We start from the raw sequence: 22,860 nt of genomic DNA, 5'->3' as shown, positions 1-22,860 counted from the left end.
CTCTTACGTTTGGGTTTTGTTTTGTTTTGTTTTGCTTCTGAGACAAGATCTCACTGTGTAGCACTGTCGGCATGGAGCTCACAGAGATCCACCTAGAATTAAAGGTGTCTACTACCTTGCCAATCAGGCCTGTTTGTCTGTCTGTTTCATACGTAGAATTAAATAATGAGTAAGATGCCCAACCTTACCATTCCCCCTTATACCTCACCTGCCCTCTAATAAGTGGAAATTAATTTTATCATAGTTTAAAAATAAAATGAGCCAGGCAGTGGTGGCGCATGCCTTTAATCCCAGCATTTGGGAGGCAGAGGCAGGCGGATTTCTGAGTTCGAGGCTAGCCTGGTCTACAGAGTGAGTTCCAGGACAGCCAGGACTACACAGAGAAACCCTGTCTCAAAAAACCAAAAAAAAATAAATAAATTAATAATAATAATAATAATAATAATAAAATGAACTTTAGTGTTTTTAGTTTTTTTTGTTTTGACAGGATCTATGTAGTCCTGGAGCTCACTATGTAGATGAAGCTAACCTTGAACTCACAGAGGTCTGCCTCTCTGCCTCTGTCTCCTGAGTGGTGGTATTAAAGGCATACACCACCACACCAGGCTTTAGTTTAAATTAAAAGCAAAGCAAAACTTTGTTTGGTTTCCCATCGTAGTGTGGTATTGCAGAGTCTCTTTGCTGGTCACAGTGCAGTGGCTGTCACTCAGTCTCCCCCAGGAGGCACATGTCCCGCCCACTTGTTGCCCATCTGCTTAGCTAATGGTCTACAGCCCGAAAGGATTTTAGATTGATGATGTCCGTAAGATGTGGCAGTGCTCAGTGACGGTCATTTGTACATTAATTTTTCCAGATAAATGAAAAAAAGTCATCAAGTTATAAAACTATACACTGTGTTTCTTATTTTGAAAAACGAGATGCATGAATGATAGGTAGCAAAATATTGACTCTAACTTCAGGAGACTACAGGTTTCTTTCATTTTACTTATGCTTATTTTTATTTTCTTATTCTTAAATCCCAGCACAAAACAAAAAGGGGAAAGAGTGAGTTAATTTTGAGAGCCAAAAAAATAGACATCACATGAACTTTTGAAGCAGAGAAGAAGAGTGGTCCTGGAGAGGCTCTGACAGATGAAGGTGGAGATGATCCCATGTCAGCTGTGGCTCCTGAGGAGAAGTGTCAGCAGCAGGGCAGCAATGAGGATGGAGAGGGCGCAGACTGTGGGGACCACAATCTCTGAAGCCATGTGCATGTGCCTAAGCAAGGGCTCTGCAGTGGACAGAGAGCAGGACACCGGAAGTAAGCTTTGTTCTGAAGCAACAGCTAAAAGAGATGGGCCACTGTGTTTCTAATTTTTCTCATTTGTTGTAAAAGTGAAATCAAACATTATTTTGAGATGGAGTTTTGGGGCCATAGGACAAAGGCAGCGTGTTGGTATGCACACAGCTTTTGGGAATTTTTACCATCACACAAAACTTACATGAGAGCTGGAAATGTCACAGGAATCTGGGGGTGCCTGACTTCGGTTATTTCACTGGTATTTTATTAAACTTGAGTATGGTTAATGTTTATGCTGGCACTGCATTAATCTCAAAATATTAGCACCTATATTCCATGGGTTCTCTAGGTTTTACTGAGGGACTTGTAAAAAAATTTTTGGACTGGCCATGGTAGTGCACACCTTTAATCCCAGCACTGAAGAGGCAGAAGCAGCCTGGTCTACAGAGCAAGTTCCAGGACAGCCAGGGCTACACAGAGAAACCCTGTCTCAAAAGGAAAGGAAAAACGAATCCCTTGGAGACATGTTTAGCTTTCTGAGTTTGTCATTCTCGATACACTTACATCTCACATACTCACATATTACAACTTCTAGTGGGAATTCTAACTCATTTCTTTGTTAACACAAACATTCACTAAAATGTTAAATTGTTTGATCATTGTTGCGTGGTTTAATCTTTAAGAGCTAACTTATATCCACCAATCCAAGGGAAGACCTTCATGTGACTCACTTTGACTTGTCCGCTGAGCGCCCTGGTAACTGACGTGAACAGGCATGGCTGTGTTCTCATGCAGCTCACAGGCTGGTCGGCAAGTCCTCATTAAAACTGCTGCGTTTACTTTGATTTGGTGAACTATGGTTTATAATCTGTAGACTATGACCTAGTTATGAGTGTGGGGACACTGGTGCATGGTCATGCAAGGTAGCTCAGTTGAGGGGGTTTCTGCACCACCTGCTTTGACCCTACATTAAAGAACAATATTAAAATAAGAAGTGTATTTCTTTGGTTGCCCTTAAGCTAAGCAGAAACATGGGTTTCAGAGACATTGGTGGTATTCTATATTTTGGATCCTTTTAGAACTCACTGCATATGAAATTATGCCTTTAATAACAGCACTTGGGAGGCAGAGACAGGCAGAGAGACAGTTTGAGGCTAGTCTGATCTACAGAGTGAGTTCCAGTATAGCCAGGTTTACATAGAGAGAAATCCTGTCTGGAAAAATAAACAAGGGGCTGGAGAGATGGCTCAGTGGTTAAGAGTGCTGGCTGTTCTTCCAGAAGATCCAGGTTCAAACCCCAGCATTCACATGGGAGCTCACAACTGTCTGGAACTCTAGTTCCAGAGATCTGACACAGTCACACAGATGTACATGCAGCCAAAACACCATTGCACATAAAATAAAGATAAGGAAAAAAAATGATGCCTTTTAAGAGGGTGAGGACAGTACTTTGTTTATTGCTGTTATCTCTAAGGCTTAAAATAACGCTAAAATATTAGGGAGTACTGAGTGGTTAGTTATTGGAGATCTCTTACAAGCCTATAATCCTAGCTTTGGGAGGCAGGAGCAGGAGGAACACAAGTTCGAGACCTATCTGAGCTGTTGGGTTTAAAGTCATCCCAGGCAAATTAATGAGAACTTGTAGGGCTGTGACTACAGGGAAGGCTCAGCGGTCAAGAGCACTGGCTACTGTCCCAGAGAACCCAGCACCCACAGGACAGTCATCACTGTAATTCAAATTCCAGGGGATTGGATGCCATCTTCTGTCTTCCTTGGGTATCAGACATGAACATGATGCACAGACATACTTACAGGCAAAACACCCATTCATACAAAAAGAGAAAAAATTTAAGTAGGGCTGATAAGATGGCTTAGTGGGTAAAGACACTTGTCACCCAATCCTGACCATGAGTTCAATCTCTAGAACCCATGGTAAAGATGAAAGAACCCGATACCACAAAGTTGTCCTCTGCCTGCCTCACATGCACGCACACACAGTAAATTTAAAATTTCTGGAAAAGTAAAAAGTGTAGAGATACAGCTCAGTAGTAGAATGCTTAATGTTTTTGAAGCCCTGGGTTCAATCCATAGCAATGCCACACATACAAACATTACTTAGTATAAGAATGGAGTTAGAGTATTGAAATCATTCTTGGTAAGGGAGGCATGGCTCTGACAGTAAAGTACTCGTTTGACCTCTAGAACTCATATAAAAATGATCAAGTGGTGAGGTACAGTGTACGTGTAACCCAGGACCAGGGGAATACAATAGACAGGAAAAGTCTAGAACTCTAGCCGGTCTAGTCTAAGTGATGAGCTCCAGGCCAGTGAGAAACTTGTTCTCCACAGAGGTGGTTCTAATTCCTGAGTATTACACAACACACACACACGATAGCTATCCTAGCCTCCCTCATTTCCCTAGTGTTTACAGTTTTGCTTACATAATTTGTTTGATGTAGAGTCTTTAGCCCATGTTAGTCTGGGCTCAAGATGGATGGATGGATGGATGGATGGATGGATGTGTGGATGGATGGATGTGTGGATGGATGGATGTGTGGATGGATGGATGTGTGGATGGATGGATGTGTGGATGGATGGATGTGTGGATGGATGGATGTGTGGATGGATGGATGTGTGGATGGATGGATGGATGGATGGATGGATGGATGGATGGATGAATTTTAGGTAGATCATTCTGAGACTTTTAGTAATGCCATCATATGTAACATTACATAGTTATCAAAGATAAGAATCCTTACCTATTGGCCGGGCGGTGGTGGCGCACACCTTTAATCCCAGCACTCAGGAGGCAGAGGCAGGTGGATCTCTGAGTTCAAGGCCAGCCTGGTCTACAGAGTGAGTTCCAGGACAGCCAGGGCTATACAGAGAAACCCTGTCTGGAAAAACCAAAAAAAAAAAAAAAAGAATCCTCACCTATGGCGAGCATCTGGTTGTTGATGGAGCAAGTTTCCAAGGCTTTGAGACGCCAACTTTCCACCTAATAAAAAATCCACTTGTTAAGTAAGTTCCCCTTACTATTTTCCTGTGCTTAAAATTGTTTCTAGTGCTGGGCAGTGGTGGCGCACGCCTTTAATCCCAGCACTTGGGAGGCAGAGGCAGGTGGATTTCTGAGTTGGAGGCCAGCCTGGTCTACAGAGTGAGTTCCAAGACAGCCAAGGCTATACAGAGAAACCCTGTCTCGAAAAAAACAAAAAACAAAAACAAAACCAAAAAAAAAAAAAAATTGGTTCTAGAATAAATGAGGTACTTTTGTTTTACAAAATTTCGATGCCTTTGTGTCATCGAGCTTGGCCAAAGTCTTCACCATCTCATCAGTCTCACCAAGACAAACATGTTTTAAATCTACCCACAGTTTGGATATTATTTTTTTTGAGACTATCACGTTGTAGCCCTGACTGGCCACAAACTGACTATGTGGCTGAAGCAGGCCTTGAGCTGCCGTCAGCCTTATATACTACTTTCTAGCACTGAGAGTGAACACCTGAGGGATGTGGTCACAATCCTCACTGCTAGGCCCACTTGGCTCACTCTGAACCAGTTCTAGCAAGCCAGTCAGACTTGTTTGTAATTTTTTTTATTAAAATCTTCTACATCAGCCAGGCGGTGGTGGCGCACGCCTTTAATCCCAGCACTTGGGAGGCAGAGGCAGGCAGATTTCTGAGTTTGAGGCCAGCCTGGTCTACAGAGTGAGCTCCAGGACAGCCAGGGCTACATGGAGAAACCCTGTCTCGAAAAACAAAACAAACAAACAAAACCAAAGGGCTGGAGAGATGGCTCAGGGGTTAAAAGCACTGACTGCTCTTCCACAGGTCCAGAGTTCAATTCCCAGCAACCACATGATAGCTCACAACCATTTGTAATGAGATCAGATGCCCTCTTCTGGTGTGTCTGAAGACAGCTATAGTATACTCATATACATAAAATAAATAAATCTTTAAAAAACAAACAAACAAAAAATCTTCTAAATCATGCTTGTAGATGCAGATGTATACAAAGTAGAGCTGAAGGAAAATGATTTTGTTTGGTTTTTGTTTGTTTTGTGATGAACCCTTGTGTGCTCTTGGAGGCCAGAAGAGGGTGTTGGATCCCCTGGAGCTAGAGTTGGAGGCTGTTGTGCTGAGAACTAAACAAGAGCAATAAGACACCCCATTTGGTAGGCTTTAAAAGCTTAAAAAGTTTAGCCAGGCAGTGACAGTGCAGGCTTTGATCCCAGCGCTCTGGAGGCAGAGGTAGGTCGATCTCAGAGTTCAAGACCAAACTGGTCTACAGGTCTACAGAGTGAGTTACAGGACATCCAAAGCTGCACAAAGAAACCCTGTCTGTGGGTAGGTGGGGAGCCTAAAGTTTGTTTCTGTTTAATTTTGCCTTGGAGGCAATATATATATGAAAAGATATAGTCCTACATTTTTTAAAGATTTATTTATTATGTATACAGTGTTCTGCCTGCATGTATCCTGCAGGCCAGAAAAGGGTACTAGATTTCATTACAGATGGTTATGAGCCACCATGTGGTTGCTGGGAATTGAACTCTGGACCTCTGGAAAAGCAGACAGTGTTCTTAACCTCTGAGCCATCTCTCCAGCCCCATAGTCCTACATTTGATTTACAGAACATTTTATATATTGAAGAGTAGGTAGTGCCTGTTTGTATCAGGACTATATATTTTTTTATTTATATAAATATATATTTATATTTTTATATATTTATAATATATATATATATATTTTTTTTTGGTTTTTCAAGACAGGGTTTCTCTGTATAGCCTTGGCTGTCCTGGAACTCACTCTGTAGACTAGGCTGGCCTCGAACTCAGAAATCCGCCTGCCTCTGGCTCCCAAGTGCTGGGATTAAAGGCGTGCACCACCACTGCCTGGCTTTTTAGTCTTATTGTTTGAGTATGTTCTAGATACAAATAAAGCCCCACAGGAATGGGTAGGAAAGGCAACATTTGGAGCTCAATGGTTGTCTGTCCTATGTAAAGCCCTGGCTACAACAGCACAGAAAATCATCAGCATCTTTACTGATTTGGTCCATTAGAACCTAGCTCAGACAGGACCTTTGTCACCCTGATGCCCTGTCTGGAAGGGACTGGATTTTGAGGTATGTTTACTCCATCCTAAGCAGTGGTCATGAGGGGATTGTGCCATATTCCCCACCCCTTCCCTGAAAGAAAGGAAAGGTATGATTCATCTTAATCTTTAGTTCAAGAACAGAACAAATGTCATGGGTAAGTTAGCCGCCCTACCTCCTGTGGGCTTGGAAACCCATTGGCTCTGATGAGCTCCTTGTAATACCGAACAGAAGCCTTGGGGTATCGAGGCTTGTTTCTCACATTGAATTTAACATGGTAGAATCCATATTTATCTTCATAGCCTTTCTCCCATTCAAACTTATCCAACAGAGACCAGGAAGTATACCCTTTTATGTCCACACCATCTTTTATAGCTGTGAAGACAAATGACTCCATTCTTAATATGTTTCATTTGTTTAGAAGTACGAACAGTATTGAGTTGTTTCTATGAGATTCAGAAGCAGGTTTTAGTTGATGGTAGATGTTAGATTGAATTTTGTCTAAATAGATAAACATGTGAAGCAAGTCTTAGTTTTTATCTCACCTTTTAACATTTCATTGATGTATCCTTTGAGATACTGAATTCTCCACATATCGCAGAACTGAGCGCAGTGTAACTTTTGGGGCGCTCCACTTTCTGTCACAAATATGGGAGGATCACCGTACTGAGTCTGAAAGTGAGTAGAGAATAAACACCTGACTTACAGGTGTGGTCACATGACTGCCATATTCTTCTTTTTTTTTTTTTTTTTTTTTTTTTTTTTTTTTTGGTTTTTCTTTTTTTGTTTGTTTAGTTTTTTGTTTGTTTGTTTGTTTGTTTTTGTTTTTTGAGACAGGGTTTCTCTGTGTAGCCCTGGCTGTCCTGGAACTCACTCTGTAGACCAGGCTGGCCTTGAACTCAGAGATCCGCCTGCCTCTGCCTCCCAAGTGCTGGGATTAAAGGCGTGCACCACTGCCCGGCTGGCTGCCATATTCCAATGAAGTGCATGCTAGCTCTTAGTAGGTGTCACACTTAGTAGGTGTCAAGTAACATGTTGATTGAGAGATGAATGTAAGCCAGTGAGCTGATATGGAAGACTAGTTCTCAATAAAGGGGCCTTGTTTGGGGAAAATGCCCTCAGGTCTCACTCTTTCCCACAGATTTCCTTTCAAATTAGATGGGCCTTAAAACAGCTAAATATTCCTTAAAGAGGAGCTGTCATTTTCTTTACTGGTATACCCAGTGCTTAGCTGTTCCTGTAAATAACCTCTGACCATGCGCTGGTAAGAAGCCCCAGTTAACCTCAGTGGGCCACACACAGGCACACAAAGAAGGAAGTAGGAAGTACTTTTGTTGGGAAGAAGGGTGTGTGTGTGTGTGTGTGTGTGTGTGTGTGTGTGAAATAAGGGGAAGTAGATGTGATGGAAATACATCACATAGTGTGTGAAATTGTCCGAGGGTAAACTTAGAAATCTCGACTAAGGGGCTAGGGGGAGGACTGGTTGGAGAAAACTTGCTGCTTTCCAGGTCCCAGCACAAACACGGCAGCTCACAACCATCTGTGACCAGTTCCAGGGCCTCCCCTCTTCTAATCCCCACGGATACTGAAAGATAGAAAAATCATAAGTTGATCCCCTGAACCCTACTCTTAAAAGCAAAGACATAAAAACCTGTAAGTCAAACACTGTGTTGCCTCAGTCCCAGGAAATTAGCTGACCATTTGAACAGATGGCCCTAACTAAACAAACCTTAAGATTCATGGTGTCAGGATGCTATGGGCCCGAGATTAGCCTGGCCGGGCTTTGAACTAACAGCCCTGAGACAGTTGGTGCCAGGATGCTAAAAGTTTGAGATAAGCCTGACCCCCTTGAACTGGAGCTCATGATATATAGTGTGAAACTAGTTCGAAATAGCCAATTATAAAGTGACACACCATGCATCTTAGGAATTTGAGATCAAATGTATCGATGACCTAGTGACCTGTTCCCCCTCCTTCCCCCTTCCCTAACTCCACTCTCAGCCTTCCCCCTTCCCTAACTCCACCCCCACCTGGTTTGTAGATTCCCCCTTAAAAGCTGTAAACTTTTTTTGTTCTTGGCTGAATTCCGCTGCCCCTGTGCGGGCTTGAAGGAAAGACAGCCCTGGCTAGCCAGTAAACCTCTTGCGATTTGCATCAAGTTGTGTTTCTCGTGAGTGATTTGGGGTGCGTCTGCAGTTCTCCACGGATCGGTGAGGTCCTTTTCATTTGGGTTTTACAATACCAGCCACCTTTGTGCTGCACATACATATTTTCAGGCAAATGCACACATTGGTAAAATAAAAGTATATACTTAGAAAGAAAAAGTTGGTCAGATTTTCAGCTGTCATGTAGTTACATGAGCATCTTCAATCTGCAGGGCCTACGCTTAGTGACTGTGAGGTGCAGGAGGCTGAGTATGGGGAGCCGACAGAAGGCGGCTATCATCCTTGCAGCCATCTTGAGCCATCTACCTTGACAAGAGACTTGTTTTCAACAGCCTACAATAGCTGAGCACACTCTGATAACATCTTGTTTTAGATACCCAGGATTTTCCCTTAGGTGCGTGTGACTTAAAGGTGTGACTTAGAAGTGACACATATAAAGAGCGAGAGGCAGACAGAAGAAGATTTTGACTTGAGACTTGGGGCTGGAAACTTGGAACTTGGAGGCATTAGGGACTAGGAACTCGAGACTTGGGACTTGGACTAGGAACAAGAGACTTGGAAAGAGAGAGGAAGAGAGACTTGAGAATAAACGGGACTGAATCACACTCTGTCTGGTCTCTATTCTTCGAGTCCGCCCTCACTCTCTCTCTTGCTGAACCCTGACCCTCTGACCAAGCAGCAGTATGAGCCGGAAAATTTAGCCCCCAAAGCTTGGGGCAGTGCGGATTCCAACATTTGGCAGAGCGGTCCCGACAGCTGAGGTTCATTGGCTCTAACTTTTTTGTTGTTTCCAGCAGTGTGTGTTTGTTTCTTTGTTTGAGGTAGTCTCCTGCAGTTCAGACTGCAGTGTGTTGAACTCCTGACCTTCCTGCAGCCAGCCTCCCAAGGCCTTGCCTCTATTCCTAGAGCTTTGTCAGTTTTCGTATGTGGTCACCTGAGTGTCTGGGACAGACAAAACTCAGGTCTGAAGGTCTTACAGGATTTGATGTGATAAGTACCTGGGCAAAGTTGAGAAGCCTCCTGAATCCCCACGGCACAGAATAGAGCCATGGAGATCCCATTTCTGGCCAGTTGGGGTCCACAAGTTCCACCAAGCCACGGTCATTCTGGTAGCTGGGCCCCTGGTGGGAGGGATATTTCCTTTCAGTAATGTATCGAGTGGTAAAATGGCCCAGTCCCAGGAAGTCAGCTGTGCCTTTAAGGTAGCTCTTCTCCTGCAGGGAGAACGTGGGCAGCCTCGACATCTCCAGGCCTTGCTCAGCACTCTTTGTTCCTGACAGAGAGAAGACGAGAATTATTTCTTAATCATTCTGCTGTGTCCCACAGTGCTGCTGAAATGATGGTGGAACAATGGTCCAGCAGGCAAGAGCACTCACTGCTCTCGCAGGGAACCCAGGTTCAGTTCTCAGTGCCCATGTGGCAGCTCACAACTGGCCATAACTCTAGTTCTAGGGGTTCAATACCCTCTTCTGACATTCCCAAGGCATGAGGAAGACACATGGTGCACATGCAAACATGTGGGCAAACAGCCACACACATAAAATAAAAATAAAATCTTTGTTTTTAAAGCTGCCTGCTTTAAGCCAGGCAGTGGTGGTGCACACCTTTAACCCCAGCACTTGGGGAGGCAGAGGCAGGTAGAGCTCTGAATACAAGGTTAGCCTGGTCTACAGTGTAAGTTCTAGTAAAGTCAGGGATACACAGAGAAACACTGTCTCGGGGGGAAAAAAAAAAAGGCTGAGCGTTAAAGAATCCAGATACGTGAAAAATACATCCTTAACCTTTCAAATTGGAATTGTGATATTTCAACACTATCTAAACAATTTAATTTTTAAACATTTATTTTACAAACCAGGCATTGTGGCACATACCTTTAATCCCAACACTCAGGAGGCAGAGGCAGGTGGATCTCTGTAAGTTCAAGGCCAGTCTGGTCTACAAATTGAGTTCCATGGCTACACAGAGGTGCATAAACATATTTACATATATTTACATATAAAATATTCGTGTGTGTATATATGTGTGTGTGCATCCACATGAGTGCAGTCCCTGCTGAGGTCAGAGATGGGTGTTGGATCCCCTGGAGCTGGAGTTAACAGGCAGTTATGAGCTGCCACATGTGCACGCCTCTGGAAGAGCATCGAGTGTTCTTAACCGTTGAGCCATCTCTCCAGCCTCTATTAAATATTTTTTTCTAAATTTAGATTGCTCACTGTTTATGTCTAAGAGTGTAACTTAGTAGGAAAGAACTTGACAGGCATGTACAGGGCCCTGGATTTGACCCCTGGCAGCCATAGAATGAAACATTTCCACTTGTTAACTCAGTAAGTGGTATAAGGGTAGCTCCTTAGCTCCTTGGGGGAAAGCAGGGTTATACTGTTCCTCACATTGAAACGCTGGCCTGTGGGCTCCTCCCAGAAGGATATCAACGGTAGGAGTGTCACAGGCATGTTCATACATTGCTGACACTCTAAGCTGGGACAAGTTCTGCTCTGGCGATTTTGCTGTCTACCTGGACTGCAAAGGTACACTTTTTAACTGACAAACTCCAAACCTCTTTTTCTACTGCTTTGCCCTCCTGTGGAAAAGGATCTAGGTTCAAGTGTCTTCACTGTAAACTGAGTAGCAAAAGGTTGGAAACAATTTACGTTTTATTGCCAAGGGGATGGCTAAAGAAATGATGGAAAACTGAGGAGGTAGCATGCATGAAGCCCCTGGTCTGGTCGCCTGCACCACAGTACTAACAATAGGAGTTAGAGAGAAGGTTGAGCAGCTAAGAGTACTTATTGCCAGTGGACCCAGGTCCAGTTCCCAGCCACCACATGGTGGCTCACAGACATCTGTAACTCCAATTCCAGAGACTCCAACGCCCTACCTGGCCTCCATGGATACTATGTGTGCATGTGATATACAAAGATACATACAAACAAAACATTCGTACACACAAAGTAAATGTAACACTGTAACCTCTCTTAAAATAAGAATAATTATAGTTGACTGACCATCAGTACCATGGTGTAACTATTAGAACAAGCGAGGTAACACTTTCTACACCAGGATGGAAAGAGGGCCTAGACATATGTTTATGGAATAAAAGATGCAGGCCACTGGTGATAACATTAACTACATACTCTAGCTAACAAGCAGTGACCTCTAACAGGACAAGATCATCTGCAAGGGAGGTGAGGTGGGCTGGAGAGATGGCTCAGCAGTTAAGAGCACTGTCTGCTCTTCCAGAGGTCCTGAGTTCAATTCCCAGCAGCCACATGGTGGCTCACAACCATCTGTAATGGGATCTGATGCCCTCTTCTGGTATTTAGGCATACATGCAGATGGAGCACTAATAGACATTTTTTTTAAAAAAAACTTCAAAAAATGGTCATTTGCCAGGAGAGTATTGGCTGAGATTAAAGGAATAAAAGGTTTGTACTATTAATATCTTTAAAACATCAGCATGTTATTGCTGTCAGTCAAACTCAGTAACTCGAAAAACCACTGGGCACTGTTCCTTTCACTGCCAGATGCATTTACTAAATATGGCTAAATCCAGTCACACTGAAGGCTTGAAATTTTTTTAAGTTAACATACAAAGTAATGGATTTTGTGATGGCTTTTCTGTCTATGCGTGTTATGGGACTTATCTGTCCTCTTTCCCTTCAGTCCCTCTTCCATGCATATTCTAGTACTCTCTCTTACCCTTACTTTAACCCTTGGGAGGCAACAACAGGTGGATCTTTGTGAATTGAGGCTGGCCTGGTCTACATAGGGAGTTACAGGAGAGGCAGGGCTATTATGGAACCCTGTCTTGAAAAGAAGAAGAAGGAGAAAAGAAGAAGAAGGAGGAGGAGGAGGAGGAGGAGGAGGAGGAGGAGGAGGAGGAGGAGGAGGAGAAGAAGAAGACGACGAAGGGGAAGGGGAAGGGGAAGGGGAAGGGGAAGGGGAAGGGGAAGGGGAAGGGGAAGGGGAAGGGGAAGGGGAAGGGGAAGGGGAAGGGGAAGGGGAAGGGGAAGGGGAAGGGGAAGGGGAAGGGGAAGGGGAAGGGGAAGAGGGGAAAAGGTCTCTTCCTTCATTTTTGAAGTATTCCCCTAAACACACAGACACACACACACACACACACACACACACACACACCACTTAAATTTAAACTATTCCTTTGAGAAAAAACATGCATGTTTATTTTTCTAACTCTGACTTATATGAACTACAAGAGTCATGACTTCTCTTTTTAATGGCCAAATAAAATTCCAAAGTGTAATATGTACCACATTTCCATTATTCATCTGTTGATGAATATCTAGTTGGTCCCATTTTCTGGCTATTGTGAATACGGCAGCAATAAACATGGGTGTCTAAGTGTGTCTGTAGTGTGTTTTTCTTGCCTAACCTAAGGATGATATACAGCTAGGCATTTAGTAGTTCTTATTTACACTTGGGGGTGCTATGGCAACAGTGTGTGTGGAAGTCAGAGGACAACCCAAAGGAATCTGTTCTCTCCTTCCACCATGTAGGTCCTGGGAAATGGGATTCATTTTGGGTAATCAAGTTTGGGATGCAAGTGCTTTTACTCACTGAGCCCATCTCTCTGGCCCTATTTTTAGTTGTTTTTAAATTTTGTCTTGTTTTTTGAAGAAAGCACACGGATTTCCATAGTGGCTGTGGCAGTTTTTACTCCAGTCGGCAGATGAAAGAAGTCTCTCCTCTCCCAAGTCCTAGCTGATGTCTGTTTTCTTTTTGTTTATTTGTTTGTTTGTTTTGTTTTTGTTTTTCGAGACAGGGTTTCTCTGTGTAGCCCTGGCAGTCCTGGAACTCACTCTGTAGACCAGGCTGGCCTCGAACTCAGAAATCCACCTGCCTCTGCCTCCCAAGTGCTGGGATTAAAGGCGTGCGCCACCACCGCCCGTCGATGTCTGTTTTCTTGATAGCCATTCCGACTTTAAGTGAGATGGACTCTCAAAGCTGTTTTAATTTGCATTTTTCTGGTGGCTAAGGATACGGAAGTAAGACAGACACAGAAAGACAGCCCCACCCCATCCCCCAAATAATCTTTTTTTTTTTTTTTTTTTTTTTTTTTTTTTAAGGTGAGCATGGTGGTAGGTACTTGAATTCCAACACTATAAAGTCAAGAGTCAGGTGGATCCCTATAGCTCACTGGCCAGTTAGCTCTGCCTACTGGGCAAGCTCCTCCCAGTGAGAGGCCCTGTCCAAAAACAAGGTGGTTGATGACTGAGGACCAACTAAGGAGATTGTCCTCTGATTTTCACATGCATATGCATGCATACTGCATGCGTGCGCATGCATACCTGAACATACCTGCACATACATGAACACACATGCCAAAAGAAGTTTAAAAAACAAAATGACTCAGCTCACCAATGTGGTCCTTCATGACTTGGGGGTAGTCACCAGCGTAAATAGGGTTCGCAAACCAACCGAGACAGAATTGCAGGTATCGCTCAGCGGCCTCAACATCCTCGGGGTTGTCGATGTCCACAGGTTCCCCCCAGTCACAGTTCAGTGAGATCCCCACTAGGCCTTAAAGGGAGGATATCAGGGTAGGGAGAAGCAGGATATGGCTCCTCTGGGTCTGGGTCTGAGCCTGAGGGTCCCACCTCACCTTGCTGTTTGCTGCGCCACGTGTCGTTATAAGAATGCCAAGCTTGGGCGTGTGCCTGAAAGAAGGAATCCAGGAATGGACCCGGCTCATCCACTGCTCTGCCTCCGTTTCCTTCTTCCTTTCCTTCGTTTATTTATGTGTGACGGTAGGGGTGGGTGGTGGCAGAGGACAATTTGCCTTTCTTGCCTTCCAAACTCTAGCACTCCCCCCGCCCCCGCGACTTCCCCTGTACTGTGGAGAAAGCATCTTCTAACTGCGGCAGAAGCCGTTTTGCGGCTTACTGTTATTGCGACCCAACCCCGACACCAGGGACCAAAGCCTGGGCTTTGCCCATGCCATATAAGTGCTCTTTGAACGGAACTATCCCCTAGCCCATCGTCTACTGTCTCTAAATTGCTCGTGTGGGTCTCTAGAAAGGCGGCAGTGCTTCTGAGGACTTGGAAGTGCGAGCTCCTGAGGCCCCTCCGGAAGACCTGCTGAAGCAGGCTCTGGGAGCCGACTGTGCGGTTTGTTTGTTTTGTTTTGTTTTGAGGCAAGGTCTCATGGAACCTTGACCGTCCTCACTCTTCCTGTGTCCTGAAAGCTGGCTTTGAACTCTTACTCTTCCTGGCTCCACTTTCCCCAATGCTGGATTACAGGGGTGTTACCCCCAAGCCCAACTGCAACCTGTGTTTAAACACTTGTTGTATTTGACAGTCGCTGAAGTTTGAGACTCATTCTTGTGAAAATCCGAGTATTTCAGGCTGCAACGGTTGCAAAGGTTGCTTGTCACTCCCAGAAAGCCTGTTTCTCAGTGTTCTCTTTCTGCTTTGATTGCACTCACGTGCGTGTATCTGTGTGTGTGTGTGTGTGTGTGTGTGTGTGTGTGTGTGTGTGTGTGTGTGTGTGTGAAGGCCAGGGGTCAGTCTTGAGTGTTGTTCCTCTTGAGCCATCCACCTTGGTCTCCCAGTAGGCTGAATTCCAGCCAGCAAGCTCCAAGAGTCCTCCTGTGTCAGCATCCACAGTGCTAGAGTTACAAGCATGCTTCACCACACCCAGTGTCCTGGCTAGCTTTCTGTCAACTTGACACAAGCTGGTGTCATCAGAGAGGAGGGTACCTCAATTGAGAAAAGGTTTCCATGAGAGCCAGTTTAGGCGAGCCTGTAGGCATTTTCTTAATTAGTGATTGATGACGGAGGGCCCAGCCCACTGTGAGTGGGGCCACCCTTGGGGTGGTGGTCCTGGGTTCTTTAAGAAACCAGGCTGAGGGCTGGAGAGATGGCTCAGCAGTTAAGAGCACTGACTGCTCTTCCAGAGGCCTGGGTTCAATTCCCAGCAACCACATGGTGGCTCACAACCATCTGTAATGGGATCAGATACCCTCTTCTGGTGTGTACTCACATACACTAAATAAATCTTAAAAAAAAAAAAAAAAAAAAAAAAAAAAAAAAAAAAAAAAAAAAAAAAAAAAAAAGCAGGCAGAGTAAGCCATGGGGAGCAAGCCAGTAAGCAGCATCCCTCCATGGCCTCTGCATCAGCTCCTGTCTCCAGGTCCCTGCCCTGCGTGAGTCCCTAAGTCCCTACCTTCATTACTTTTGATGATGAATTGTTTAAATGTGTGTGTGTGAATACACATATGTATACATGTGTGTATGTATGTGTATATGCATATATACCTGTAAGCGAAATAAACCTTTCTTCCTCAAGTTGCTTTTGGTCGTGGTGGTGTTTTATCACAGCCATAGTGTGGTGCTTTGAATAAGAATGCCCGACTCCAGCCAGGCAGTAGTGGCGCAAGCCTTTAATCCCAGCACTTGGGAGGCAGAAGCAGACAGATTTCTGAGTTCGAGGCCAGCCTGGTCTACAGAGTGAGTTCCAGGACAGCCAAGGCTATACAGAGAAACCCTGTCTTGAAAAACCAAAACCAAAAAAAAAAAAAAAGAATGCCCGGCTCACCAGGGAATGCGCCTTTGCTAGGATTAGAATGGAGCTGCCTTATTGGAGGAGGTGTGTCACGGGCATGGGCTTTGAGATTTCTTTTTTTTTCAAAAGGCCCAGTCTCTTGCCTCTTCTTCCCCTTCCTCTTCCTTCTCTCTCCCTTCTCTTCCTCTGTGTAAATTCTTTCCTTTATAAGAGTTGCTGTGGTCATGGTGTCTCTTCACAGCAATAGAAGAGTGACTAAGACAGACAGTAACCCTAACTAAGACGCCCAGCTTTTTTACCTAGGTTCTAGGGATTGAACTCGGGTCCTCATGCTTGCCCCGCAAGCACTTTACAGACTGGGCTATTTCATACGGTCCCTATGCCTATCATTTCACTAACTAGTAAGTAACTAGAAAAAAAACAGGAGGAAACCTGGAATTGACCAGTGACATGGAACACTGCACAAATTGTTAGTAGATGTACTGGCTCAGGAGCCCCAAGACCAAGTTCTCAGCACAAAGGAGATTTATTTGCTCCAGAAGGACAAAGGGCAGGGAGTTAAGAGAGATACAGGAGACAGGACAAGAGAGAAGGGAACAAGGGAAACCAGGCAGGGGTAGGACAAAGGGCTGCCTCTGGATAGAGAGGGGACAGACCTGGCACGTAGCTAAATGGCAGTTTATAAAGGTACAAGGTGAAGCCCCATGTTAGGATGATGTTTCTAATTTTAATTGGGCATGCTAATTAAGTGACCCAAAGGGGGCTTTTGATTGCTGGACTTTAATACTGAGATCACTGGGCCTTGGCAGTCAGCCTCAGGAGGAGGAAGTGGCCACATAAAAGAATAGACCTTGGAAGTTAGTCTTAGGAAAGTAATCTAAGGGTTTTGTAGCAAGGCATCAGGAATGGGGGAAGGACAAGGCCTGCCAGAGCCATGCTTACCAGGCTCAAGCTGGCCAGAGTCCCTCCAGAAACAGTATCAAAAGCCTAACCATTCTTTTTTTTTTTTTTTTTTTCCAAGACAGGGTTTCTCTGTGTAGCCCTGGCTGTCCTGGAACTCACTCTGTAGACCAGGCTGGCCTCAAACTCAGAAATCCGCCTGCCTCTGCCTCCCAAGTGCTGGGATTAAAGGCGTGTGCCACCACTGCCAAGCCTAATCATTCTTAAGACTCTTTTATGAATTGCTCTGCCCTTTAACTGTTTCGTTAAAGAACTGGTAAGTCAGAGACTGAAGCAATGGCCCAGCAGTTAAGAGCACTGGCTGCCCTCACAGAGGACCCTGGCTCAGTTCCCAGCACCCATATGGTGGCTCACAACCATCTACAACTCCGATTCCAGGAGAGCCAACTCCCTCTTCTTGACCGATAAGAACACTGCATATGCATGGTGCACTTACATGTATGCAGGCAAACTCCAGTCAATTTTATAAAATGTAAAGGAAATATGAGTCTTTTCCAGGCATGAGTGCAGGTCAGTGTGTCACCATAGTCTTTCCTTCCAGCTAGAGCAGGTTATCCTTCCAGCCAAGTGTCCACTGGGACGAGTTCCAGCAGGCTTTGCACCCCCAACGTCACTCCCGTATCTTCGCTCATCTTGTAAGCAACGCACTGTCTCTACCCTCCCTCAGCCTTCAGTGTATACTAAGCACCTTCTCTGAAGGTCTCCTTCCCACCCATGTTCTGATAGTCAATTGGCAGCTGTGGAGATTTTCACTATAGTCATCAAACAGAGACCAGGCCCCTTCCCTCAGGCCACATACCTTAAAAGGATGGTTCTGCCTCGCTTCTTCAATGCTTCCAAACTGTTCCTCCCTCTTCCTTCCAAAACCTCAGGCTATGACCAGTGACTGCTCTGAGTCCTTCCTGCTGGTCTTCACACCCTCTGGTTTTTTCCTTCTATTCTTGCAGGGTTTGGCGTTATCCACTGCAATGTACCCCCTTCCCTTCACCATTCCTCACAAAGGTTATAAAGCTTCCAAATGTCTACCCCTATCCTCTTGGTAACATCATAAACACACCCACTGGAGAACCTCTGCCATGGTGGACTGACGCTGAGGAGATAGAGCTAGCCCTCCACACGTCCTCAGAGTACAAGGGCCCAGAGCACATACTGACGTGGTAGAAAACATGTGTGACCCCTGAGGCATTGACCCCTCCTGGAGTCCACCCTTCGCCCCAGAGGGATCTGGCTTACCTTAAGGATATGGTGTGCAGCCATGTACAGGCCAGTGCCCTGGAGCCTCAGCCCTGGTGCGTGGAGACCGATCTCATACCCCTTCTCTACCATTGTCTGCAGAGACAGCAATGGGGACCCCAGAATTGTGAGAGACAGCAGGGGACATCCTTGTCTCCCCATCTGAAGAAGAGGCCCCACTTACCCGAGGATCACTGAATGTGAGCCAATGCTTCACTCGGTCCCCAAAGACCTCGAAACACAGGTCAGCATAGTCCCTGAAGTATTGGGTCATACTCACATTCTGCCACCCACCATATGTCACTTGGAGCATCTGTCAACAGAGAGAGAAGCTAGTACCCTGGGGAGACAATGGAGTAGGTAGGTGAAGTCTCTGGGTAAAGCATGGGTGATTATAATACAAAAATGGTAGCAAAAATGCAGGGGAGGAGGCACCGAGCCGCTGCTGCAGGGGACATCCGTTACGCCCAACTGGAGGGATCGGAGGAAGCTGGGAATGCCTGCTTAGGAAGAAGCTGACAGATTGGATATTTAAGATGCAAACCAGAGGGCTGGAGAGATGGCTCAGAGGGTAACCAGCTCTGACTGCTCTTCCAGAGGTCCTGAGTTCAAGTCCCAGTAACCACATGGTGGCTCACAACCATCTGTAATGGGATCTGATGCCCCCTTCTGGTGTGTCTGAAGATAGCTACATTGTATTCATATAAATAAAGTAAGAAAATAAAGTTTAAAAGTAGGAATATGTATATGTATAGAGTTTGGGGGAAAAAAAAGATGCAAACCAAGCATAGGGGCACATGCCACTCAGGAGGTAGAGGCAAGGGGATCAGAAATTCAGGGTAGCCTGGTAGTGGTGGTACATGCCTTTTTTTTTGGGGGGGGGTTGTTTTTGTTTTTCGAGACAGGGTTTCTCTGTGTAGCCCTGGCTGTCCTGGAACTCACCCTGTAGACCAGGCTGGCCTCGAACTCAGAAATCCGCCTGCCTCTGCCTCCCAAGTGCTGGGATTAAAGGCGTGTGCCACTACTGCCCTGCTGGTACATGCCTTTAATCTCAGCATTCAGGAGGCAGAGGCGCGCAGATCTCTTTGAGTTTGAGGCCAGCCTGATCTACAAAGTGAGTTCGTTCCAGCCACGATTGTTTTGAAACCCTATCTCTGCATGGGTGGGTCCTGGGTGAGATGTGACACTGGGGAATGTCTAGAATACTCATTGTGACAGCTGGAGGCCTGGCGCTGGTAGGAGAGCGATGGGGTGGGGGGAGATTTGGAGGGTCTTGCTGAAGTCCGGGCACTCCCTGGAGCCTCTGCTATTAGTGTGAGGTAATAAAACCTCTATGGCAGAGACACATAGTGAAAAACTGCAAACCTGTTGTGTCCTCCGCCCCAGCTAATAAGCCTTTGACTAGCTCCTCAACTCAGTTTCCAGTTGCCTTAGCTTGCAGCTGGAGGTCTCAAGCCACAGGAATAGGATCCTGTAAAAAACGACCTAGCTAGTTTATTCCTTTCTCCCCTCCGACTCTGCCTTGTGGGGACACAGTGCCCCCTAGAGGACCATTTTGGAAGCACAGGCCAATCACTAGTTCATGGATACTTCTGGCATCCTGACCTCGGACTCCGGAACTGAGACAAGCTGATAAGGATTTTAACCTCACCAGGCTGTGGCATTCCGTCAGAGCAGCACAAATAAGCGAAAATATAATCACTCACCGCATCTTTCTGTCCAGAGTCAGACTCCAGGCTCTGCCCCATGTTTTGGACACACACCTCACACCAGGCTCCCTCCCGCCGAGCCAAGCCCTCACCTGTGGCAGATCCCAGTGGTGCAAGGTCACAATGGGGGTGATGTTGCTCTTCAGAAGCTCGTCAATGAAATCGCTGTAGAATTTGATTCCCTGCTTGTTCACCTGTTCGGCTGTGAGTGAAAGAGAACTTTGACCTTGCCTCTGGGTTACAACATTCTTGGGTCTCCTGGCCTTCTGCAGGCTGAAGCACCCTGCAGCCAGCCCAGTGTCCTGAGCCATAGAAGAATGTCGTTGGTATGCCTGGAGCGCAGTTACCTGCTGAAGCCGTGCTCGTAGGCTGGTCACCCCCTCACCTGACACTGATCCCCACAGAGCCTAGGGAGGGGCTGTCATCACTCACCTCTGACCCCCGTGGGCAGGAGCCTCGGCCAAGACAGGGAAAATCGGTAGTGGCTAACTTGTAGTTCCTTCAGCAGGGCAATGTCCTCCTGTATATACAGGATGGGGGAGCAGGGATAGGCCACCTGGACTATGAGGGAGTGGGGAGACAAGTCTTGGGGGCCCCTGAAGATCGTCGTATCTGCAACTCCAAGTGGTGTCCTCTAGAATGGCTACACTATGAGTCCCTGCTCCACACTGGCAATGTGCTCACTGACCGAAGTCCATGCACGATTGTCAGTAAACTTGAAGAAGAACGGGGATCTGAGGGTGAGCTGCCCCATCCCCTCCTGCAGGCTCTGGGGCCAGGTGCCCCACCCCCACCCCCGGGCTTTTTGGCACCTGGTTGCTGACCCTTCTCATTTTCCTTCTTCCTACACCCTGACACTCCCAGCCTCAGCCACCACTGCCCCACCCTCTTGGGCTGCACTGGGTACAGGGTGTTTAGCAGAACACCAGGTTGATATTCTGTCAGTGAGATGCCCCCCATTCTCCACTCCCCACCTCTCAGGCGGGATGGCACACACAGCCCCCTTCACACACCTGAACTTTATAGTAGCTGTCACAGGCTGTGTCTGCTGTGTCACCTTCTAACGCCAGCCCTTTTCTGCCATGTGTGAAGGCATCCCAGATGCTGGGCCCTTTCCCATCCTGGTCCCACGCACCTTCTGTCTGGTAGGCAGAACTGCCCACACCCCAGGAGAAGCCTGTAGAGAGAGACCCCACACCAGGCCCTGGGCCACTCCAACTTTCACCTACGTTGGGAACTCTAACTATGCTCCCCAGGCTAAGAGCGCCCTGTGATCTGCCCCAGCTCCCTGGAATAGGAATGTAGGAGACAGAGAGGGAAGATACAGAATTAAAAGCATTTTTGTGTGCAATTATAGCTCTAATTAGCATACGTTGTCTGTAAATATTAATAGCTCGTTTTAGATTCTTATTCTTTTATCAATTTGTGTACTGATGTTGGGGCGGGGGGGGGGTGTTGGGTGGGAAGGCTGATGAATTCAGGTGTCTGAAGAGGCCAGAAGAGGGCCCAGATCCCTTGGAGTTAGGAATACAGGAATAAGTCACCAGATGGATGTGAGTGTTGGCAACTGAACCCCAGACCTCTACAAGAGCAGTCAGCACTCTTAACTGGTGAATTCTAATTCTAGTAGCTTTTAAAAAGTTTCTGGGTTGGGGATATAGTTCAATACCAAGGTATTTGCCTAGCATGCCCAAGGCTTCCAGTTGGATTCCCAGCACTGCATAAACACACTGATGGACAGACAACCCCTTACCCCGGACCTCCACTTCTCTACCAGGAAATTTCCTTTTAGAAGACTCAGGTGGATGTTTTCCCTATCCTACCAGACAGGAAGCCAGAGCGCCCAATTCCAATTCCCTGGCAAGTCAGCCAAAGTAGGAAGACCAATAGAGACCAACAAATGGATAGACAGACAGACAGAATAGCAGAGGAATGGACATACCAGGTGGAAAGTTTCCGTAGTAGAAGGATGCCTCTTCTGGGGGTTCTCTCTGGGTGGTCCCTACCCTGGGCACCAGCAGGATCCACCCAAGGATGACCCACATTGGCTTCATGACACCCTACCCTCCTCCATGCCTAAGAGCCCCCGTCAGCTCAGAGACATAGGCCAGGAGGGAAGGGAAGGGGGTCACAGAACCGCTTGTCTGTGCACGCAGCAGCTGTGTGTGGGACCCTGCGTTAAACAACGTGCAGAAGCTGAGCTAATGGGCCAGACTTCAAACCGGTTCCTGTTCTGATCATGGTGTATTGGAATGATGCTGCCCCCACCTCTCTGGTAGCTCTTGTCTGATGGAGAACCTGCCTCTGCCTCAGAAAGTGCCAGTCTGATGAGGGAGCCCCAAAACCCTGAGTCCCTTCAGCCTCCTACATCCCTACTGTAGTAGGGATGCTCTCTCAATCTAGGGCCTGCTGTCCTTAGCTGTCAGCAAGAAACCTCTTCCCACTGGGAACCCCTTTCTGATTAAGCCGACCAGCTTACCCAAGATGGTCCTCAGCCCTTGATACCCCCAGGGCCACTGTTGTCAGCTACAGGTCTCTCTGAATGACTCCTGGGCCCCACACTTCCCCCCATGCAGAGCCTACAGGCATGGAAGCCTCTAGTCAGGGGTGTGGTCTGTGGCCTGACCCCAACAAAGAGTTTCAATAATCCCACAGGGAGGGCGTAGACCAGAATGCTGAGCTAATCAAAAGTGAGTTAGCAGTAGCCTGGGCACCGGGCATCCAGCTGGCTCCTTCCCAAGGAAGAAGGGCAGCATCGGGGGAGGTGACCCAGTCCTCCCAGCTCCCCCTGGGCCTCACATGCAACCTTCAGCACAGTCCTGGGCATCCTGAGGAGAGGATATGGACTTGGAACCACTTGCGACTTGGACTGATAATGTCTCAGTTTTACCCTTCTTGCCGCCACAG

The 22,860-nt window shown here is 46.4% G+C and overlaps 1 protein-coding gene across 1 annotated transcript; it reads right to left on the bottom strand.

Moving 5' to 3' along the window:
• Positions 1 to 964: 964 nt before the first annotated feature.
• Lctl (lactase like) lies at positions 965 to 22,547 on the bottom strand. Its single transcript, XM_076925748.1, has 14 exons — positions 22,433 to 22,547; positions 21,896 to 22,126; positions 20,967 to 21,130; positions 20,386 to 20,473; positions 20,046 to 20,155; positions 18,429 to 18,557; positions 18,245 to 18,340; positions 14,150 to 14,204; positions 13,906 to 14,067; positions 9,534 to 9,808; positions 6,916 to 7,042; positions 6,546 to 6,745; positions 4,214 to 4,277; positions 965 to 1,270 (listed from the first exon to the last, which is right to left on the bottom strand). The coding sequence occupies exons 2-14, from the start codon at positions 22,005 to 22,007 to the stop codon at positions 1,155 to 1,157; spliced, it is 1,698 nt and encodes a 565-aa protein (XP_076781863.1). The 5' UTR covers positions 22,008 to 22,126; positions 22,433 to 22,547; the 3' UTR covers positions 965 to 1,154.
• Positions 22,548 to 22,860: the final 313 nt, after the last annotated feature.

The sequence above is a fragment of the Arvicanthis niloticus genome, chromosome 26, assembly GCF_011762505.2.
Source record: "Arvicanthis niloticus isolate mArvNil1 chromosome 26, mArvNil1.pat.X, whole genome shotgun sequence".
Classification (NCBI taxonomy): domain Eukaryota; kingdom Metazoa; phylum Chordata; class Mammalia; order Rodentia; family Muridae; genus Arvicanthis; species Arvicanthis niloticus.
Note: the sequence above shows the minus strand (reverse complement) of the source record. Positions and strands in the feature narration are given on the sequence as shown.

Excerpts from the sequence above, each read along its gene's own strand:
- Lctl (XM_076925748.1), bottom strand. The coding sequence starts at position 22,007 with ATGAAGCCAATGTGGGTCATCCTTGGGTGGATCCTGCTGGTGCCCAGG. Across the intron at positions 18,341-18,428 it reads TCACATTCAGTGATCCTCGG|ACAATGGTAGAGAAGGGGTA; the intron begins GTAAGTGGGGCC and ends CTGTCTCTGCAG. Across the intron at positions 14,068-14,149 it reads GTGGCGCAGCAAACAGCAAG|GCCTAGTGGGGATCTCACTG; the intron begins GTGAGGTGGGAC and ends CCTCCCTTTAAG.